This window comes from Ascaphus truei, unplaced genomic scaffold (assembly GCF_040206685.1).
Source record: "Ascaphus truei isolate aAscTru1 unplaced genomic scaffold, aAscTru1.hap1 HAP1_SCAFFOLD_587, whole genome shotgun sequence".
Taxonomy (NCBI): Eukaryota; Metazoa; Chordata; class Amphibia; order Anura; family Ascaphidae; genus Ascaphus; species Ascaphus truei.
Genome location: NW_027456919.1, coordinates 19345 through 40469, shown reverse-complemented (window position 1 = coordinate 40469; position 21125 = coordinate 19345). Strand labels below are relative to the sequence as shown.

Here is a 21125-nt window from a genome sequence, read left to right as displayed (position 1 = left end):
CTTCTCTCCCTCCCCTCTAACACTCTCTGAACCGTCCTCCCCCATCATCACCTCTCTGTCTCTCTCCCTGTCTCTCTCACTCTGACCTCCCTTCTCTCCCTCCCCTCTAACACTCTCTGAACCGTCCTCCCCCATCATCACCTCTCTGTCTCTCTCCCTGTCTCTCTCCGTCTGATCCCCGTCTCTCTCTCCCCTGGCAGTGCCCGGATAAGAGCTGTCTCGGGTTGGCACGGCTGCTCTCGGACTGTCAGTCCTGCCTGGTTTTCAGCACCAACTCCTCTTCCCCGTCTCACATTCCTCGCGCGTTCGGCTGGTGCGTCCAAAATGAGACCTGCATGCCGCTCTCAGGTGAGGCCCCGCTCTGTCTCTCTCTCTCCTGCCCGCGCCGCTCTCAGGTGAGGCCCCGCTCTGTCTCTCTCTCTCCTGCCCGCGCCGCTCTCAGGTGAGGCCCCGCTCTGTCTCTCTCTCTCCTGCCCGCGCCGCTCTCAGGTGAGGCCCCGCTCTGTCTCTCTCTCTCCTGCCCGCCCCGCTCTGTCTCTTCTCTCTCCTGCCCGCGCCGCTCTGTCTCTCTCTCTCCTGCCCGCCCCGCTCTGTCTCTCTCTCTCCTGCCCGCGCCGCTCTGTCTCTTCTCTCTCCTGCCCACGCCGCTCTGTCTCTTCTCTCTCCTGCCCGCCCCGCTCTGTCTCTTCTCTCTCCTGCCCGCCCCGCTCTGTCTCTTCTCTCTCCTGCCCGCCCCGCTCTGTCTCTCTCTCTCCTGCCCGCGCCGCTCTGTCTCTCTCTCTCCTGCCCGCCCCGCTCTGTCTCTCTCTCTCCTGCCCGCGCCGCTCTGTCTCTTCTCTCTCCTGCCCGCCCCGCCCTGTCTCTTCTCTCTCCTGCCTGCCCCGCTCTGTCTCTCTCTCTCCTGCCCGCGCCGCTCTGTCTCTTCTCTCTCCTGCCCGCGCCGCTCTGTCTCTTCTCTCTCCTGCCCGCCCGCTCTGTCTCTCTCTCTCCTGCCCGCGCCGCTCTGTCTCTCTCTCTCCTGCCCGCGCCGCCCTGTCTCTCTCTCTCCTGCCCGCCCCGCCTCTTCTCTCTCCTGCCCGCGCCGCTCTGTCTCTTCTCTCTCCTGCCCGCCCCGCTCTGTCTCTCTCTCTCCTGCCCGCCCCGCTCTGTCTCTCTCCTGCCCGCGCCGCTCTGTCTCTCTCTCTCCTGCCCGCCCCGCTCTGTCTCTCTCTCTCCTGCCCGCCCCGCTCTGTCTCTTCTCTCTCCTGCCCGCGCCGCTCTGTCTCTTCTCTCTCCTGCCCGCCCCGCTCTGTCTCTCTCTCTCCTGCCCGCGCCGCTCTGTCTCTTCTCTCTCCTGCCCGCGCCGCTCTGTCTCTCTCCTGCCTGCCCCGCTCTGTCTCTTCTCTCTCCTGCCCGCCCCGCTCTGTCTGTCTCTCTCCTGCCCGCCCCGCTCTGTCTCTTCTCTCTCCTGCCCGCGCCGGTCTGTCTCTTCTCTCTCCTGCCCGCCCCGCTCTGTCTCTCTCTCTCCTGCCCGCCCCGCTCTGTCTCTCTCTCTCCTGCCCGCCCCGCTCTGTCTCTTCTCTCTCCTGCCCGCCCCGCTCTGTCTCTCTCCTGCCCGCCCCGCTCTGTCTCTCTCCTGCCCGCCCCGCTCTGTCTCTCTCTCTCCTGCCCGCCCCGCTCTGTCTCTTCTCTCTCCTGCCCGCCCCGCTCTGTCTCTCTCTCCTGCCCGCCCCGCTCTGTCTCTTCTCTCTCCTGCCCGCGCCGCTCTGTCTCTTCTCTCTCCTGCCCGCGCCGCTCTGTCTCTCTCCTGCCCGCGCCGCTCTGTCTCTTCTCTCTCCTGCCCGGGCCGGTCAGTCTCTCTCTCCTGGCCGTGCCGGTCAGTCTCTCTCTCCTGGCCGCGCTGGTCAGTCTCTCTCCAGGCCGCGCCGGTCAGTCTCTCCTGGCCGCGCCGGTCAGTCTCTCTCCTGGCCGCGCCGGTCTGTCTCCTGGCCGCGCCGGTCAGTCTCTCTCCTGTCCGCGCCGGTCAGTCTCTCTCCTGGCCGTGCCGGTCAGTCTCTCTCTTGGCCGCGCCGGTCAGTCTCTCTCTTGGCCGCGCCGGTCAGTCTCTCTCTTGGCCGCGCCGGTCAGTCTCTCTCTCGTGTCCCCTCAGAACGCTCCAGTTGCCGGGTAGGACAGATTTCAGGCACACATGGATGGTGGGGATCAGTCACCATGTTTGTGACGTCTCTGGGCGGCTGCCGGACCCACAACTTCCTCCCCGGACTTCACCTCATCACCTACCAGCAACCCCGCAACGACTCGCAGCCTGACCGGGTACCGGCCTCTCCCCCCCCTCACCCTCCCCTCCCTCACCTACCAGCAACCCCGCAACGACTCGCAGCCTGACCGGGTACCGGCCTCTCCCCCCCCTCACCCTCCCCCCCTCACCTACCAGCAACCCCGCAACGACTCGCAGCCTGACCGGGTACCGGCCTCTCCCCCCCCTCACCCTCCCCCCCTCACCTACCAGCAACCCCGCAACGACTCGCAGCCTGACCGGGTACCGACCTCCCCCCCCCTCCCCCCCTCACCTACCAGCAACCCCGCAACGACACGCAGCCTGACCGGGTACCGGCCTCTCCCCCCCTCACCCTCCCCTCCCTCACCTACCAGCAACCCCGCAACGACTCGCAGCCTGACCGGGTACCGGCCTCTCCCCCCCCTCACCCTCCCCTCCCTCACCTACCAGCAACCCCGCAACGACTCGCAGCCTGACCGGGTACCGGCCTCTCCCCCCCCTCACCCTCCCCTCCCTCACCTACCAGCAACCCCGCAACGACTCGCAGCCTGACCGGGTACCGGCCTCTCCCCCCCCTCACCCTCCCCTCCCTCACCTACCAGCAACCCCGCAACGACTCGCAGCCTGACCGGGTACCGGCCTCTCCCCCCCCTCACCCTCCCCTCCCTCACCTACCAGCAACCCCGCAACGACTCGCAGCCTGACCGGGTACCGGCCTCCACCCCCCTCACCCTCCCCCCCTCACCTACCAGCAACCCCGCAACGACACGCAGCCTGACCGGGTATCGGCCTCTCCCCCCCCTCACCCTCCCCTCCCTCACCTACCAGCAACTCCGCAACGACTCGCAGCCTGACCGGGTACCGGCCTCTCCCCCCCCTCACCCTCCCCTCCCTCACCTACCAGCAACCCCGCAACGACTCGCAGCCTGACCGGGTACCGGCCTCTCCCCCCCCTCACCCTCCCCTCCCTCACCTACCAGCAACCCCGCAACGACTCGCAGCCTGACCGGGTACCGGCCTCTCCCCCCCCTCACCCTCCCCTCCCTCACCTACCAGCAACCCCGCAACGACTCGCAGCCTGACCGGGTACCGGCCTCTCCCCCCCCTCACCCTCCCCTCCCTCACCTACCAGCAACCCCGCAACGACTCGCAGCCTGACAGGGTACCGGCCTCTCCCCCCCCTCACCCTCCCCTCCCTCACCTACCAGCAACCCCGCAACGACTCGCAGCCTGACCGGGTATCGGCCTCTCCCCCCCCTCACCCTCCCCTCCCTCACCTACCAGCAACTCCGCAACGACTCGCAGCCTGACCGGGTACCGGCCTCTCCCCCCCCCTCACCCTCCCCTCCCTCACCTACCAGCAACCCCGCAACGACTCGCAGCCTGACCGGGTACCGGCCTCTCCCCCCCCTCACCCTCCCCTCCTCACCTACCAGCAACCCCGCAACGACTCGCAGCCTGACCGGGTACCGGCCTCTCCCCCCCCTCACCCTCCCCTCCCTCACCTACCAGCAACCCCGCAACGACTCGCAGCCTGACCGGGTATCGGCCTCTCCCCCCCCTCACCCTCCCCTCCCTCACCTACCAGCAACCCCGCAACGACACTCAGCCTGACCGGGTACCGACCTCCACCCCCCTCACCCTCCCCTCCCTCACCTACCAGCAACCCCGCAACGACTCGCAGCCTGACCGGGTACCGGCCTCTCCCCCCCCTCACCCTCCCCTCGCTCACCTACCAGCAACCCCGCAACGACACGCAGCCTGACCGGGTACCGGCCTCTCCCCCCCCTCACCCTCCCCTCCCTCACCTACCAGCAACCCCGCAACGACTCGCAGCCTGACCGGGTACCGGCCTCTCCCCCCCCTCACCCTCCCCTCCCTCACCTACCAGCAACCCCGCAACGACTCGCAGCCTGACCGGGTACCGGCCTCTCCCCCCCCTCACCCTCCCCTCCCTCACCTACCAGCAACCCCGCAACGACACTCAGCCTGACCGGGTACCGACCTCCACCCCCCTCACCCTCCCCTCCCTCACCTACCAGCAACCCCGCAACGACTCGCAGCCTGACCGGGTACCGGCCTCTCCCCCCCCTCACCCTCCCCCCCTCACCTACCAGCAACCCCGCAACGACACGCAGCCTGACCGGGTACCGACCTCCACCCCCCTCACCCTCCCCTCCCTCACCTACCAGCAACCCCGCAACGACTCGCAGCCTGACCGGGTACCGACCTCCACCCCCCTCACCCTCCCCCCCTCACCTACCAGCAACCCCGCAACGACTCGCAGCCTGACCGGGTACCGGCCTCTCCCCCCCCTCACCCTCCCCTCCCTCACCTACCAGCAACCCCGCAACGACACGCAGCCTGACCGGGTACCGGCCTCCACCCCCCTCACCCTCCCCCCCTCACCTACCAGCAACCCCGCAACGACACGCAGCCTGACCGGGTACCGACCTCCACCCCCCTCACCCTCCCCCCCTCACCTACCAGCAACCCCGCAACGACACGCAGCCTGACCGGGTACCGGCCTCTCCCCCCCCTCACCCTCCCCCCCTCACCTACCAGCAACCCCGCAACGACTCGCAGCCTGACCGGGTACCGGCCTCTCCCCCCCCTCACCTTCCCCTCCCTCACCTACCAGCAACCCCGCAACGACACGCAGCCTGACCGGGTACCGGCCTCTCCCCCCCCTCACCCTCCCCTCCCTCACCTACCAGCAACCCCACAACGACACGCAGCCTGACCGGGTACCGGCCTCTCCCCCCCCTCACCCTCCCCTCCCTCACCTACCAGCAACCCCGCAACGACTCGCAGCCTGACCGGGTACCGGCCTCTCCCCCCCCCTCACCCTCCCCTCCCTCACCTACCAGCAACCCCGCAACGACTCGCAGCCTGACCGGGTACCGACCTCCACCCCCCTCACCCTATCCCCCCCCCCTCACCCTATCCCCCCCCACCTCACCCTATCCCCCCCTCACCCTATCCCCCCCCCACCTACCAGCAACCCTGCAACGACTCGCAGCCTGACCGGGTACCGACCTCCCCCCCCTCACCCTATCCCCCCCCACCTCACCCTATCCCCCCCTCACCCTATCCCCCCCCCACCTACCAGCAACCCCGCAACGACTCGCAGCCTGACTGGGTACCGACCTCCCCCCCCTCCTCCCCCCTCCCCCCCCACCTACCAGCAACCCCGCAACGACTCGCAGCCTGACCGGGTACCGACCTCCCCCCCCCCTCACCCTATCCCCCCCTCACCCTATCCCCCACTCACCCTATCCCCCCCTCACTCTATCCCCCCCCTCACTCTATCCCCCCCCCTCACCCTATCCCCCCCCCTCACCTACCAGCAACCCCGCAACGACTCGCAGCCTGACCGTATACCGACCCCCCCCCCCCTCACCCTATCCCCCCCCACCCTATCCCCCCCCTCACCCTATCCCCCCCCTCACCCTATCCCCCCCACCTACCAGCAACCCCGCAACGACTCGCAGCCCGACCGGGTACCGACCTCCCCCCCCCTCACCCTATCCCCCCCTCACCCTATCCCCCCCACCTACCAGCAACCCCGCAATGACTCGCAGCCTGACCGGGTACCGGCCTCTCTCCCCCCTCCCCCCCCTCACCTACCAGCAACCTCGCAACGACTCGCAGCCCGACCGGGTACTGACCTCCCCCCCCCCTCACCCTATCCCCCCCATCACCCTATCCCCCCCTCACCCTTTCCCCCCCCCTCACCCTATCCCCCCCTCACCCTATCACCCCCCTTCTCACCCTACCCCCCCCCCCCCCCCCTTCTCACCCTATCCCCCCCCCCTTCTCACCCTATCCCCCAATCACCTACATGCAACCCTGCAACGACTCGCAGCCCGACCGGGTACCGACCTCCCCCCCCCCCCTCACCCTATCCCCCCCTCACCCTATCCCCCCCTCACCCTATCCCCCCCACCTACCAGCAACCCCGCAACGACTCGCAGCCCGACCGGGTAATGGCCTCTCCTCCCCCCCTCACCCTATCCTCCCCCCCTCACCCTATCCTCCCCCCCTCACCCTATCCTCCCCCCCTCACCCTATACCCCCCTCCACCCTATCCCCCCACTCACCCTATCCCCCCTCACCTACCAGCAACCCCGCAACGACTCGCAGCCCGACCGGGTACCAACCTTCCCCCCCTCTCCCTATTCCCCCCCCCTCACCCTATCCCCCCCTCACCCTATCCCCCCCCTCACCCTATCCCCCCCCCTCACCCTATCCCCCCCTCACCCTATCCCCCCCCTCACCCTATCCCCCCCCCTCACCTACCAGCAACCCCGCAACGACTCGCAGCCTGACTGGGTACCGACCTCTCCCCCCCCCACCTCACCCTACCCCCCCCAACTCATCCTACCCCCCCCTCACCCTATCCCCCCACTCACCCTATCCCCCCACTCACCCTATCCCCCCTCACCTACCAGCAATCCCGCAACGACTCGCAGCCCGACCGGGTACCAACCTCCCCCCCCTCTCCCTATCCCCCCCACCTCACCCTATCCCCCCCCCTCACCCTATCCCCCCCCACCTACCATCAACCCCGCAACGACTCGCAGCCTGACCGGGTACCGACCTCCCCCCCCCTCACCCTATCCCCCCCCCCACCCTCTCCCCCCCTCACCCTATCCCCCCCCTCACCCTATCCCCCCCCACCTACCAGCAACCCCGCAACGACTCGCAGCCTGACCGTGTACCGACCCCCCCCCCCTCACCCTATCCCCCCCCACCCTATCCCCCCCTCACCCTATCCCCCCCCTCACCCTATCCCCCCCACCTATCAGCAACCCCGCAATGACTCGCAGCCTGACCGGGTACCGGCCTTCCCCCCCCTCACCCTCCCCTCCCTCACCTACCAGCAACCCCGCAACGACTCGCAGCCTGACCGGGTACCGACCTCCCCCCCCCCCTCACCCTATCCCCCCCCCACCCTATCCCCCCCTCACCCTATCCCCCCCCTCACCCTATCCCCCCCACCTACCAGCAACCCCGCAACGACTCGCAGCCTGACCGTGTACCGACCCCCCCCCCCCCTCACCCTATCCCCCCCCCTCACCCTCCCCCCCTCACCTACCAGCAACCCCGCAACGACACGCAGCCTGACCGGGTACCGGCCTCTCCCCCCCCTCACCCTCCCCTCCCTCACCTACCAGCAACCCCGCAACGACTCGCAGCCTGACCGGGTACCGGCCTCTCCCCCCCCTCACCCTCCCCTCCCTCACCTACCAGCAACCCCGCAACGACTCGCAGCCTGACCGGGTACCGGCCTCTCCCCCCCCTCACCCTCCCCTCCCTCACCTACCAGCAACCCCGCAACGACTCGCAGCCTGACCGGGTACCGGCCTCTCCCCCCCTCACCCTCCCCTCCCTCACCTACCAGCAACCCCGCAACGACTCGCAGCCTGACCGGGTACCGACCTCCACCCCCCTCACCCTCCCCTCCCTCACCTACCAGCAACCCCGCAACGACTCGCAGCCTGACCGGGTACCGGCCTCTCCCCCCCCCTCACCCTCCCCTCCCTCACCTACCAGCAACCCCGCAACGACTCGCAGCCTGACCGGGTACCGGCCTCTCCCCCCCCTCACCCTCCCCTCGCTCACCTACCAGCAACCCCGCAACGACACGCAGCCTGACCGGGTACCGGCCTCCACCCCCCTCACCCTCCCCTCCCTCACCTACCAGCAACCCCGCAACGACTCGCAGCCTGACCGGGTACCGGCCTCTCCCCCCCCTCACCCTCCCCTCCCTCACCTACCAGCAACCCCGCAACGACTCGCAGCCCGACCGGGTACCGACCTCCCTCCCCCCCCTCACGCTATCCCCGCCCCACCATATCCCCCCCCTCACCATATCCCCCCCCCCTCACCCTATCCCCCCCCACCTACCAGCAACCCCGCAACGACTCGCAGCCCGACCGGGTACTGACCTCCCCCCCCCCCATCACCCTATCCCCCCATCACCCTATCCCCCCCTCACCCTTTCCCCCCCCCCCCCTCATCCTATCCCCCCCTCACCCTATCCCCCCCCTTCTCACCCTATCCCCCCCCCCTACTCACCCTATCCCCCCCCCTTCTCACCCTATCCCCCCCTCACCTACCAGCAACCCCGCAACGACTCGCAGCCCGACCGGGTACCAACCTCCCCCCCCTCTCCCTATCCCCCCCCCTCACCCTATCCCCCCCCTCACCCTATCCCCCCCTCACCCTATCCCCCCCCCTCACCTACCAGCAACCCCGCAACGACTCGCAGCCTGACTGGGTACCGACCTCTCCCCTCCGCACCTCACCCTACCCCCCCCAACTCATCCTACCCCCCCCCTCACCCTATCCCCCCCCTCACCCTATCCCCCCACTCACCCTATCCCCCCTCACCTACCAGCAACCCCGCAACGACTCGCAGCCCCACCGGGTACCAACCTCCCCCCCCACCTCACCCTATCCCCCCCCCTCACCCTATCCCCCCCCCACCTACCAGCAACCCCGCAACGACTCGCAGCCTCACCGGGTACCGACCTCCCCCCCCCTCACCCTATCCCCCCCCACCCTATCCCCCCCTCACCCTATCCCCCCCTCACCCTATCCCCCCCCACCTACCAGCAACCTCGCAACGACTCACAGCCCGACCGGGTACCGACCTCCCCCCCCATCACCCTATCCCCCCCTCACCCTATCCCCCCCCTCACCCTATCCCCCCCTCACCCTATCCCCCCCCCTTCTCACCCTATCCCCCCCTCACCTACCAGCAACCCCGCAATGACTCGCAGCCCGACCGGGTAATGGCCTCTCCTCCCCCCCTCACCCTATCCTCCCCCCCTCACCCTATCCCCCCACTCACCCTATCCCCCCTCACCTACCAGCAACCCCGCAACGACTCGCAGCCCGACCGGGTACCAACCTCCCCCCCTCTCCCTATCCCTCCCCCCTCACCCTATCCCCCCCCTCACCCTATCCCCCCCCCTCACCTACCAGCAACCCCGCAACGACTCGCAGCCTGACTGGTACCGACCTCTCCCCTCCCCACCTCACCCTACCCTCCCCAACTCATCCTACCCCCCCCCTCACCCTATCCCCCCCCTCACCCTATCCCCCCCCCTCACCCTATCCCCCCACTCACCCTATCCCCCCTCACCTACCAGCAACCCCGCAACGACTCGCAGCCCGACCGGGTACCAACCTCCCCCCCCTCTCCCTATCCCCCCCCACCTCACCCTATCCCCCCCCCCCTCACCCTATCCCCCCCCACCTACCAGCAACCCCGCAACGACTCGCAGCCTGACCGGGTACCGACCTCCCCCCCCTCACCCTATCCCCCCCCCCTCACCCTATCCCCCCCTCACCCTATTCCCCCCCCCCTCACCCTATCCCCCCCTCACCCTATTCCCCCCCCCCTCACCCTATCCCCCCCACCTACCAGCAACCCCGCAACGACTCGCAGCCCGACCGGGTACCAACCTCCCCCCCCCTCACCCTATCCCCCCCTCACCTACTAGCAACCCCGCAACGACTCGCAGCCTGACCGGGTAATGGCCTCTCCTCCCCCCCTCACCCTATCCTTCCCCCTCACCCTATCCCCCACTCACCCTATCCCCCCCTCACCCTATCCCCCCACTCACCCTATCCCCCCTCACCTACCAGCAACCCCGCAACGACTCGCAGCCCGACCGGGTACCAACCTCCCCCCCCTCTCCCTATCCCCCCCCCCTCACCCTATCCACCCCTCACCCTATCCCCCCCCCTCACCTACCAGCAACCCCGCAACGACTCGCAGCCTGACTGGGTACCGACCTCTCCCCCCCCACCTCACCCTACCCCCCCAATTCATCCTACCCCCCCCTCACCCTATCCCCCCCTCACCCTACCCTCCCTCACCCTATCCCCCCCTCACCTACCAACAACCCCGCAACGACTCGCAGCCTGACCGGGTACCGACCTCCCCCCCTCCCTCACCCTATCCCCCCCTTACCCTATCCCCCCCTCACCCTATCCCCCCCCTCACCCTATCCCCCCCCTCACCCTATCCCCCACTTCACCCTATCCCCCCCACCTACCAGCAACCCCGCAACGACTCGCAGCCTGACTGGGTACCGACCTCTCCCCCCCCCACCTCACCCTACCCCCCCAACTCATCCTACCCCCCCCCTCACCCTATCGCCCCCCTCACCCTACCCCCCCCCCCCCCTCACCCTATCCCCCCCTCACCCTTATCCCCCCCCTCACCTACCAACAACCCCGCAACGACTCGCAGCCTGACCGGTACCATACTTTTTCATCCCCCATCCACCCCGCAACCCTCACCCTATCTCCCCCCCCCCCCCCCACCTACCAGCAACCCCGCAACGACTCGCAGCCCGACCGGGTACCAACCTCCCCCCCCCCTCACCCTATCCCCCCCTCACCTACTAGCAACCCCGCAACGACTCGCAGCCTGACCGGGTAATGGCCTCTCCTCCCCCCCTCACCCTATCCTTCCCCCCTCACCCTATCCCCCCACTCACCCTATCCCCCCCTCACCCTATCCCCCCACTCACCCTATCCCCCCTCACCTACCAGCAACCCCCGCAACGACTCGCAGCCCGACCGGGTACCAACCTCCCCCCCCTCTCCCTATCCCCCCCCCCTCACCCTATCCACCCCTCACCCTATCCCCCCCCCTCACCTACCAGCAACCCCGCAACGACTCGCAGCCTGACTGGGTACCGACCTCTCCCCCCCCACCTCACCCTACCCCCCCCAATTCATCCTACCCCCCCCTCACCTATCCCCCCCTCACCCTACCCTCCCTCACCCTATCCCCCCCTCACCTACCAACAACCCCGCAACGACTCGCAGCCTGACCGGGTACCGACCTCCCCCCCTCCCCTCACCCTATCCCCCCCTTACCCTATCCCCCCCTCACCCTATCCCCCCCCTCACCCTATCCCCCCCCTCACCCTATCCCCCACTTCACCCTATCCCCCCCACCTACCAGCAACCCCGCAACGACTCGCAGCCTGACTGGGTACCGACCTCTCCCCCCCCACCTCACCCTACCCCCCCAACTCATCCTACCCCCCCCCTCACCCTATCGCCCCCTCACCCTACCCCCCCCCCCCTCACCCTATCCCCCCCTCACCCTATCCCCCCCTCACCTACCAACAACCCCGCAACGACTCGCAGCCTGACCGGGGTACCATACTTTTTCATCCCCCATCCACCCCGCAACCCTCACCCTATCTCCCCCCCCCCCCTGCCTACCAGCAACCCCGCAACAACTCGCAGCCTGACCGGGTACCAAACTCTTTTTTTTTTATGTGTAAACCCCCCCCCCCCCTCGCTGGGTGTGTATTAATCCCTGCCCCCCCTCGCTGGGTGTGTAACCCCCCCCCCTTCCTTTCTGGGTGTGTAAACCCCCCCCCCCCTTGCTGGGTGTGTAACCCATCCCCCTCGCTGGGTGTGTAACCCCCCCCCCCCCTCGCTGGGTATGTAACCCCCCCCGTGCTCCCCCCTCTCCGCAGGTCTCCATCGTGCGCAGTACCACGATCACCCTGAGCGCCCCCCCCCCCCTCGCTGGGTGTGTAACCCCCCTGTCACGATGGACATATAGAGGTCCTCACTATATTACAGAGCCCCGCAGGGAACGGCAATATAGGCTCAATCAGTATCCCACACGCTGCCACCAGTTTTAAACGCCTGTCACGGGAGACGCACTTAACAACACATTTATATTTCGTGGGTCCTGATTGAGCAGAACAAGTTGAGCAAAATAAACTGAGATTTATTCCCTTGATAGGCAAACACACGACAACTGCAGAATAAACGTAATAATTACACGTACGGGTATAAGAACAGGGGATAATGTCCAGAAAGGTGCAAAGCACCAGAAGACTGTCTTTTAAAATGTAGTCCTTTTGCAAGGGCACAAATTGCCAGCCCCAATCCTTCTGTGAATGTGCAAAGTCTTTTCTGGTCCGTTGGGGTTAATCAAATAACCCCCAGCACTCACAGTGTCCTAACGCAGAGTTTTGTCCTTGGTTCCGATGTAATAAGACTCTTTGCGTTCCAGTAATGTGCTGCTGCTCTTCTCTGCTCACATGGTAGAATGAAAAACGAAAGACAATGGGAATTGCCTGGGTGGGATGTATATAGGGTTTGGAAGCCTATCGCCAACATACCCACCCAATCCCCCTCGTGGGAAAGTAATCATTCCCCAATCACCTACTTGCCCACAGTTTGGAGAGTGGGCACTAGGGATTTCCTGTTCACACAGATCATGTGCGACAACGCCATCTTGCTACTTAGCATAAGTGCACTCCCCTCTCTACCTGGCCCCTCTCAGGCTGGAAGGGGGAACTCAGGGTGTGAGTTAGCACAGATGGTCCACAGGATTTCCTATTTAGCATCCATCTGGCCAATTCACTCCCACTGGACTCTGGGTCTTTTGATATGCAACTTCCAGAGAGACTTACAGCTGTGGGCCCAGCATGTTACCTTTGAAGCTTGCATAGGCAAGTGACCCAGCTCCTAGGTGTCAAAACATTTGGTTCTTGTGCATTTTAATGACAGGAGAAAAAAAACCTCATCCTGCTTGTCTCTTAAAACCTGCAGCAACAATACACTTTATTGATCATACCTGGTCCCCTTATCTCACACTTATATTTTCCATATGTGTGTGCTTGGGATGTACTATACTGCAAGCTCATACAATCCTGCAAAATGGGGACAATAGGGACAGGGGGGAAATAAGATGTACAGTGCATGAAAAATTAACCCCTTCATCCCAATACGAAATAGGAGTAACCAGCCGAGCACCCTGCCTTTATTAATGCGCTGATTACCCCCATTTTTGCCACCCCCCCCCCGTGCTCCCCCCTCTCCGCAGGTCTCCATCGTGCGCAGTACCACGATCATCCTGATGCCCCCCCCTCTCCGCAGGTCTCCATCGTGCGCACTATCACCTTGAGGCCCCCCCCCCCCTCGCTGGGTGTGTAACCCCCCCCCCCCCGTGCTCCCCCCTCTCCGCAGGTCTCCGTCGTGCGCAGTACCACGATCACCCTGAGCCCCCCCCTCGCTGGGTGTGTAACCCCCCCCCCTCTCTGCAGGTCTCCATCGTGCGCAGTACACGATCACCCTGAGGCCCCCCCCCCCTCGCTGGGTGTGTAACTCCCCCCCCCCGTGCTCCCCCCTCTCCGCAGGTCTCCATCGTGCGCAGTACCCACGATCACCCTGAGGCCCCCCCCCCTCGCTGGGTGTGTAACCCCCCCGGTGCTCCCCCCTCTCCGCATGTCTCCGTCGTGCGCAGTACCACGATCACCCTTAGCCCCCCCCCCCTCGCTGGGTGTGTAACCCCCCCCTCTCTGCAGGTCTCCATCGTGCGCAGTACCACGATCACCCTGAGGCTCCCCCCCCTCGCTGGGTGTGTAACCCCCCCGGTGCTCCCCCCTCTCCGCAGGTCTCCATCGTGCGCAGTACCACAATCACCCTGAGCCCCAGCACAGAGATGGACGTCTCTCTGGTTTATAAAGGATTCATCTACCCCATGCTGAGCCCCGGCTCCCCCCCCGACCGCGTCTCTATCTGGGCCCGCATCCAACGCCTCTACGTATTCGCCCGACTGGCACGCTCCCCCAGCAGCCCACTGAACCTGGTGAGATCCCACCCACAGGTCACTCACACTCACACAGACCTGAGTCCTCACACAGCTCCTACTCACACTCACACAGACCTGCTCCTACTCACACTCACACAGATCTGCGCCCTCACACAGCTCCTCCTCACACTCACACACAGACCTGCTCCCTCACACAGCTCCTCCTCACACTCACACAGACCTGCTTCCTCACACAGCTCCTCCTCACACTCACACACAGACCTGCTCCCTCACACAGCTCCTCCTCACACTCACACATAGACCTGCTCCCTCACACAGCTCCTCCTCACACTCACACAGACCTGCTTCCTCACACAGCTCCTACTCACACTCACACAGACCTGCTCCTACTCACACTCACACAAACCTGCGCCCTCACACAGCTCCTCCTCACACTCACACACAGACCTGTTCCCTCACACAGCTCCTCCTCACACTCACACAGACCTGCTCCTACTCACACTCACACACAGACCTGTTCCCTCACACAGCTCCTACTCACACAGACCTGCTCCTACTCACACTCACACAGACCTGGTCCTCCTCACACTCACACACATACCTGTGCCCTCACACAGCTCCTCCTCACACTCACACAGACCTATGCCCTCACACAGCTCCTACTCGCACTCACACAGACCTGCTCCCTCACACAGCTCCTCCTCACACTCACACAGACCTGCTCCCTCACACAGCTCCTCATCACACACACAGACCTGCTCCCTCACACAGCTCCTCCTCACACTCACACACAGACCTGCTCCCTCACACAGCTCCTCCTCACACTCACACACAGACCTGCGCCCTCACACAGCTCCTACTCACACTCACATAGACCTGCGCCCTCACACAGCTCCTCCTCACACTCACACACAGACCTGCTCCCTCACACAGCTCCTCCTCACACTCACACAGACCTGCTCCCTCACACAGCTCCTCCTCACACACACAGACCTGCTCCCTCACACAGCTCCTACTCACACTCACACACAGACCTGCTCCCTCACACAGCTCCTCCTCACACTCACACACAGACCTGCGCCCTCACACAGCTCCTCCTCACACTCACACACAGACCAGCGTCCTCACACAGCTCCTCCTCACACACACACAGACCTGCATCCTCACACAGCTCCTCCTCACACTCACACACAGACCTGCGCCCTCACACAGCTCCTCCTCACTCTCACACACAGACCTGCTCCCTCACACAGCTCCTCCTCACACTCACACACAGACCTGCTCCCTCACACAGCTCCTCCTCACACTCACACACAGACATGCTCCCTCACACAGCTCCTCCTCACACTCACACACAGACCTGTGCCCTCACACAGCTCCTCCTCACACTCACACACAGACCTGCTCCCTCACACAGCTCCGCCTCACACTCACACACAGACCTGCGCCCTCACACAGCTCCTACTCGCACTCACACAGACCTGCTCCCTCACACAGCTCCTCCTCACACTCACACACAGACCTGCTCCCTCACACAGCTCCTCCTCACACTCACACACAGACCTGCTCCCTCACACAGCTCCTCCTCACACTCACACAGACATGCTCCCTCACACAGCTCCTCCTCACACTCACACACAGACATGCTCCCTCACACAGCTCCTTCTCACACTCACACACAGACCTGCTCCCTCACACAGCTCCTCCTCACACTCACACACAGACCTGCTCCCTCACACAGCTCCTCCTCACACTCACACAGACCTGCTCCCTCACACAGCTCCTCCTCACACTCACACACAGACCTGCTCCCTCACACAGCTCCTCCTCACACACACACACACCTGCGCCCTCACACAGCTCCTCCTCACACTCACACACAGACATGCTCCCTCACACAGCTCCTCCTCACACTCACACAGACCTGCTCCCTCACACAGCTCCTCCTCACACTCACACAGACCTGCTCCCTCACACAGCTCCTACTTACACACAGACCTGCTCCCTCACACAGCTCCTACTCGCACTCACACAGACCTGCGCCTTCACACAACTCCTCCTCACACTCACACACAGACCTGCTCCCTCACACAGCTCCTACTCACACTCACACACAGGCCTCTCTCCTCTCTCATCGGCCTCTCCCCACTATCATCGGCCTCTCCCCTCTCTCATTGGCCTCTCCCCTCTCTCAGCGGCCTCTCCCCTCTCTCATCGGCCTCTCCCCTCTCTCAGCGGCCTCTCCCCTCTCTCAGCGCCCGCCGCCTCTCCCCTCTCTCAGCGGCCTCTCCCCTCTCTCAGCGACCCCCCCGCCTCTCCCCTCTCTCAGCGCCCCCCCCGCCTCTCCCCTCTCTCAGCGCCCCCCCCGCCTCTCCCCTCTCTCAGCTGCCCCCCCCGCCTCTCCCCTCTCTCAGCCGCCCCCCGCCTCTCCCCTCTCTCAGCGGCCCCCCAGCCTCTCCTTTCTCTCAGTGGCCCCCAGCCTCTCCCCTCTCTCAGCGGCACCCCCAGCCTCCCCCTCTCTCAGCGGCCCCCCAGCCTCTCCCCTCTCTCAGCGGCCCCCCAGCATCTCCCCTCTCTCAGCGCCCCCCCGCCTCTCCCCTCACTCAGTGACCCCCCCGCCTCTCCCCTCTCTCAGCGCCCCCAGCCTCTCCCCTCTCTCAGCGACCCCCCCCCACCTCTCCCCTCTCTCAGCGCCCCCCAAGCCTCTCCCCTCTCTCAGCGCCCCCCAGCCTCTCCCCTCTCTCAGCGACCCCCAGCCTCTCCCCTCTCTCAGCGACCCCCCCCCCCGCCTGTCCCCTCTCTCAGCGCCCCCAGCCTCTCCCCTCTCTCAGCGACCCTCCCGCCTCTCAACTCTCTCAGCGACCCCCCCCCCCCACCTCTCCCCTCTCTCAGCGCCCCCCAGCCTCTCCCCTCTCTCAGTGGCCCCCCAGCCTCTCCCCTCTCTCAGCGACCCCCAGCCTCTCCCCTCTCTCAGCGTCCCCCAGCCTCTCCCCTCTCTCAGCGGGCCCCCCAGCCTCTCCTCTCAGCAGCCCCCCAGCCTCTCCCCTCAGCGGCCCCCCAGCCTCTCCCCTCTCTCAGCGCCCCCCAGCCTCTCCCCCCTCTCAGCGACCCCCCAGCCTCTCCCCTCAGCGGCCCCCCAGCCTCTCCCCTCTCTCAGCGCCACCCGCCTCTCCCCTCTCTCAGCGGCCCTCCAGCCTCTCCCCTCTCTCAGCGGCCCCCCAGCCTCTCCCCTCTCTCAGCGGCCCCCCCAGCCTCTCCCCTCTCTCAGCGCCCCCCAGCCTCTCCCCTCTCTCAGCGCCCCCCAGCCTCTCCCCTCTCTCAGCGCCCCCCAGCCTCTCCACTCAGCGGCCCCCAGCCTCTCCCCTCTCTCAGCGCCCCCAGCCTCTCCCCTCTCTCAGCGTCCCCCCAGCCTCTCCCCTCTCTCAGCGCCCCCCCAGCCTCTCCCCTCTCTCAGCGCCCCCCAGCCTCTCTCCTCTCTCAGCGCCCCCAGCCTCTCCCCTCTCTCAGCGCCCCCCGCCTCTCCCCTCTTTCAGCGCCCCCAAGCCTCTCCCCTCTCTCAGCGCCCCCCAGCCTCTCCCCTCTCTCAGCGCCCCCCAGCCTCTCCCCTCAGCGCCCCCCCAGCCTCTCCCCTCTCTCAGCGCCCCCCGCCTCTCCCGTCTCTCAGCGGCCCCCCAGCCTCTCCCCTTTCTCAGCGTCCCCCGCCTCTCCCCTCTCTCAGCGGCCCCCCAGCCTCTCCCCTCTCTCAGCGCCCCCCAGCCTCTCCCCTCTCTCAGCGCCCCCAGCCTCTCCCCTCTCTCAGCGCCTCCCCAGCCTCTCCCCTCTCTCAGCGCCCCCCCAGCCTCTCCCCTCTCTCAGCGCCCCCCAGCTTCTCCCCTCTCTCAGCGCCCCCCCAGCCTCTCCCCTCAGCGGCCCCCCAGCCTCTCCCCTCTCTCAGCGCCCCCCGCCTCTCCCCTCTCAGCGGCCCCCCAGCCTCTCCCCTCTCTCAGCGCCCCCCCAGCCTCTCCCCTCTCTCAGCGCCCCCCAGCCTCTCCCCTCTCTCAGCGCCCCCCCGCCTCTCCCCTCTCTCAGCGGCCCCCCAGCCTCTCCCCTCTCTCAGCGCCCCCAAGCCTCTCCCCTCTCTCAGCGCCCCCCAGCCTCTCCCCTCTCTCAGCGACCCCCAGCCTCTCCCCTCAGCGGCCCCCCAGCCTCTCCCCTCTCTCAGCACCCCCCAGCCTCTCCCCTCTCTCAGCGTCCCCCCAGCCTCTCCCCTCTCTCAGCGCCCCCCCCAGCCTCTCCCCTCTCTCAGCGCCCCCCCAGCCTCTCCCCTCTCTCAGCGCCCCCCAGCCTCTCCCCTCTCTCAGCGCCCCCCAGCCTCTCCCCTCTCTCAGCGCCCCCCAGCCTCTCCCCTCTCTCAGCGGCCCCCCAGCCTCTCCCCTCTCTCAGCGGCCCCCCCAGCCTCTCCTCTCAGCAGCCCCCCAGCCTCTCCCCTCTCTCAGCGGCCCCCCCAGCCTCTCCTCTCAGCGCCCCCCAGCCTCTCCCCTCTCTCAGCGGCCCCCCAGCCTCTCCCCTCTCTCAGCGGCCCCCCCAGCCTCTCCTCTCTCTCAGCGGCCCCCCCAGCCTCTCCTCTCTCTCAGCGGCCCCCCCAGCCTCTCCTCTCTCTCAGCGGCCCAGCCTCTCCCCTCTCTCAGCAGCCCCCCAGCCGCGCCCCCCAGCCTCTCCTCTCTCTCAGCGGCCCCCCCAGCCTCTCCTCTCTCTCAGCGGCCCCCCAGCCTCTCCCCTCTCTCAGCGCCCCCAGCCTCTCCCCTCTCTCAGCGGCCCCCCCAGCCTCTCCTCTCTCTCAGCGGCCCAGCCTCTCCCCTCTCTCAGCGGCCCCCCAGCCTCTCCCCTCTCTCAGCGGCCCCCCCAGCCTCTCCCCTCTCTCAGCGCCCCCCAGCCTCTCCCCTCTCTCAGCGCCCCCCAGCCTCTCCTCTCTCTCAGCGCCCCCAGCCTCTCCCCTCTCTCATCGGCCCCCCCAGCCTCTCCTCTCAGCAGCCCCCCAGCCTCTCCCCTCTCTCAGCGGCCCCCCCAGCCTCTCCTCTCTCTCAGCAGCCCCCCCAGCCTCTCCTCTCTCTCAGCGGCCCAGCCTCTCCCATCTCTCAGCGCCCCCCAGCCTCTCCCCTCTCTCAGCGGCCTCTCCTCTCTCTCAGCGGCCCCCCAGCCTCTCCCCTCTCTCAGCGCCCCCCAGCCTCTCCCCTCTCTCAGCGGCCCCCCCAGCCTCTCCCCTCTCTCAGCGGCCCCCCAGCCTCTCCTCTCTCTCAGCGGCCCAGCCTCTCCCCTCTCTCAGCGCCCCCCCAGCCTCTCCCTCTCTCAGCGGCCCCCCAGCCTCTCCTCTCTCTCAGCGGCCCCCAGCCTCTCCCCTCTCTCAGCGGCCCCCCCAGCCTCTCCTCTCTCTCAGCGCCCCCCAGCCTCTCCCCTCTCTCAGCGCCCCCCAGCCTCTCCCCTCTCTCAGCGCCCCCCAGCCTCCCCTCTCTCAGCGCCCCCCCAGCCTCTCCCCTCTCTCAGCGCCCCCCCAGCCTCTCCCTCTCTCAGCGGCCCCCCCAGCCTCTCCTCCTCTCTCAGCGGCCCCCAGCCTCTCCCCTCTCTCAGCGCCCCCCAGCCTCTCCTCTCTCTCAGCGGCCCCCCAGCCTCTCCCCTCTCTCAGCGCCCCCCAGCCTCTCCTCTCTCTCAGCGCCCCCCAGGCCTCTCCCCTCTCTCAGCGCCCCCCAGCCTCTCCCCTCTCTCAGCCCCCCAGCCTCTCCCCTCTCTCAGCGCCCCCCAGCCTCTCCCCTCTCTCAGCGCCCCCCAGCCTCTCCTCTCTCTCAGCGCCCCCCAGCCTCTCCCCTCTCTCAGCGGCCCCCCAGCCTCTCCTCTCTCTCAGCGGCCCAAGCCTCCCCCTCTCTCAGCGCCCCCCCAGCCTCTCCTCTCTCTCAGCGGCCCCCAGCCTCCCCTCTCTCAGCGCCCCCCAGCCTCTCCCTCTCTCAGCGCCCCAGCCTCTCCCCTCTCTCAGCGCCCCCCAGCCTCTCCCCTCTCTCAGCGGCCCAGCCTCTCCCCTCTCTCAGCGGCCCCCCAGCCTCTCCCCTCTCTCAGCGCCCAGCCTCTCCCCTCTCTCAGCACCCCCAGCCTCTCCCCTCTCTCAGCGCCCCCCCAGCCTCTCCCCTCTCTCAGCGCCCCCCAGCCTCTCCCCTCTCTCAGCGCCCCCAGCCTCCCCTCTCTCAGCGGCTCCCAGCCTCTCCCCTCTCTCAGCGCCCCCCAGCCTCTCCCCTCTCTCAGCGCCCCCAGCCTCTCCCCTCTCTCAGCGCCCCCCCAGCCTCTCCCCTCTCTCAGCGCCCCCCAGCCTCTCCCTCTCTCAGCGCCCCCCCCGCCTGTATTTTAGGAGGAGGTGGGGCGTTGGACTGTGCACCAGGAACAGGAGCGGCGCCCCCTGCAGAGAAACAGCGGCGAGCGGCTGTTCCCGAACGCTGAGCGCGGAAGCCGCTACGCCGTACAGATAGAGGGGTACCTCAACAACACGGGCAACGGTCACACCAGCGAACTGACCCTGACGTGGGACCGCACGGGCGTGCCGGGGGCAGCGTAAGTGTGTGTCACTGTGTCACTGTGTCACTGTGCAGGCATCCCTCGGGGGTTGTGTGGGAGACACTGTGTGCGTGTGTGTGTGATGGACACGGGGTGTGTGTGTGATGGACACGGGGTGTGTGTGTGATGGACACGGGGGTGTGTGTGTGATGGACACGGGGTGTGTGTGATGGACACGGGGTGTGTGTGTGATGGACACGGGGTGTGTGTGTGTGATGGACACGGGGTGTGTGTGTGATGGACACGGGGTGTGTGTGTGTGATGGACACGGGGTGTGTGTGTGATGGACACGGGGTGTGTGTGTGTGATGGACACGGGGTGTGTGTGTGATGGACACGGGGTGTGTGTGTGTGATGGACACGGGGTGTGTGTGTGTGTGTGTGATGGACACGGGGGGTGTGTGTGTGATGGACACGGGGTGTGTGTGTGTGTGATGGACACGGGGTGTGTGTGTGATGGACACGGGGTGTGTGTGATGGACACGGGGTGTGTGTGTGTGATGGACACGGGGTGTGTGTGTGATGGACACGGGGTGTGTGTGTGTGATGGACACGGGGTGTGTGTGTGTGATGGACACGGGGTGTGTGTGTGATGGACACGGGGCGTGTGTGTGTGATGGACACGGGGTGTGTGTGTGTGATGGACACGGGGTGTGTGTGTGTGATGGACACGGGGGTGTGT

General features: G+C 66.8%; 1 protein-coding gene across 1 annotated transcript in view; it reads left to right on the top strand.

Moving 5' to 3' along the window:
* Window positions 1-20454, top strand: part of LOC142485398 (multiple epidermal growth factor-like domains protein 8) — a 111521-nt gene extending 91067 nt beyond the window's left edge. Inside the window, exons 13-16 of the mRNA XM_075584416.1 lie at window positions 201-348; window positions 2129-2292; window positions 13713-13907; window positions 20242-20454. Of these exons, the coding sequence (XP_075440531.1) occupies window positions 201-348; window positions 2129-2292; window positions 13713-13907; window positions 20242-20445 (711 nt within the window). The 3' untranslated portion in view covers window positions 20446-20454. The remainder of the gene's footprint in view (window positions 1-200; window positions 349-2128; window positions 2293-13712; window positions 13908-20241) is intronic.
* Window positions 20455-21125: the final 671 nt, after the last annotated feature.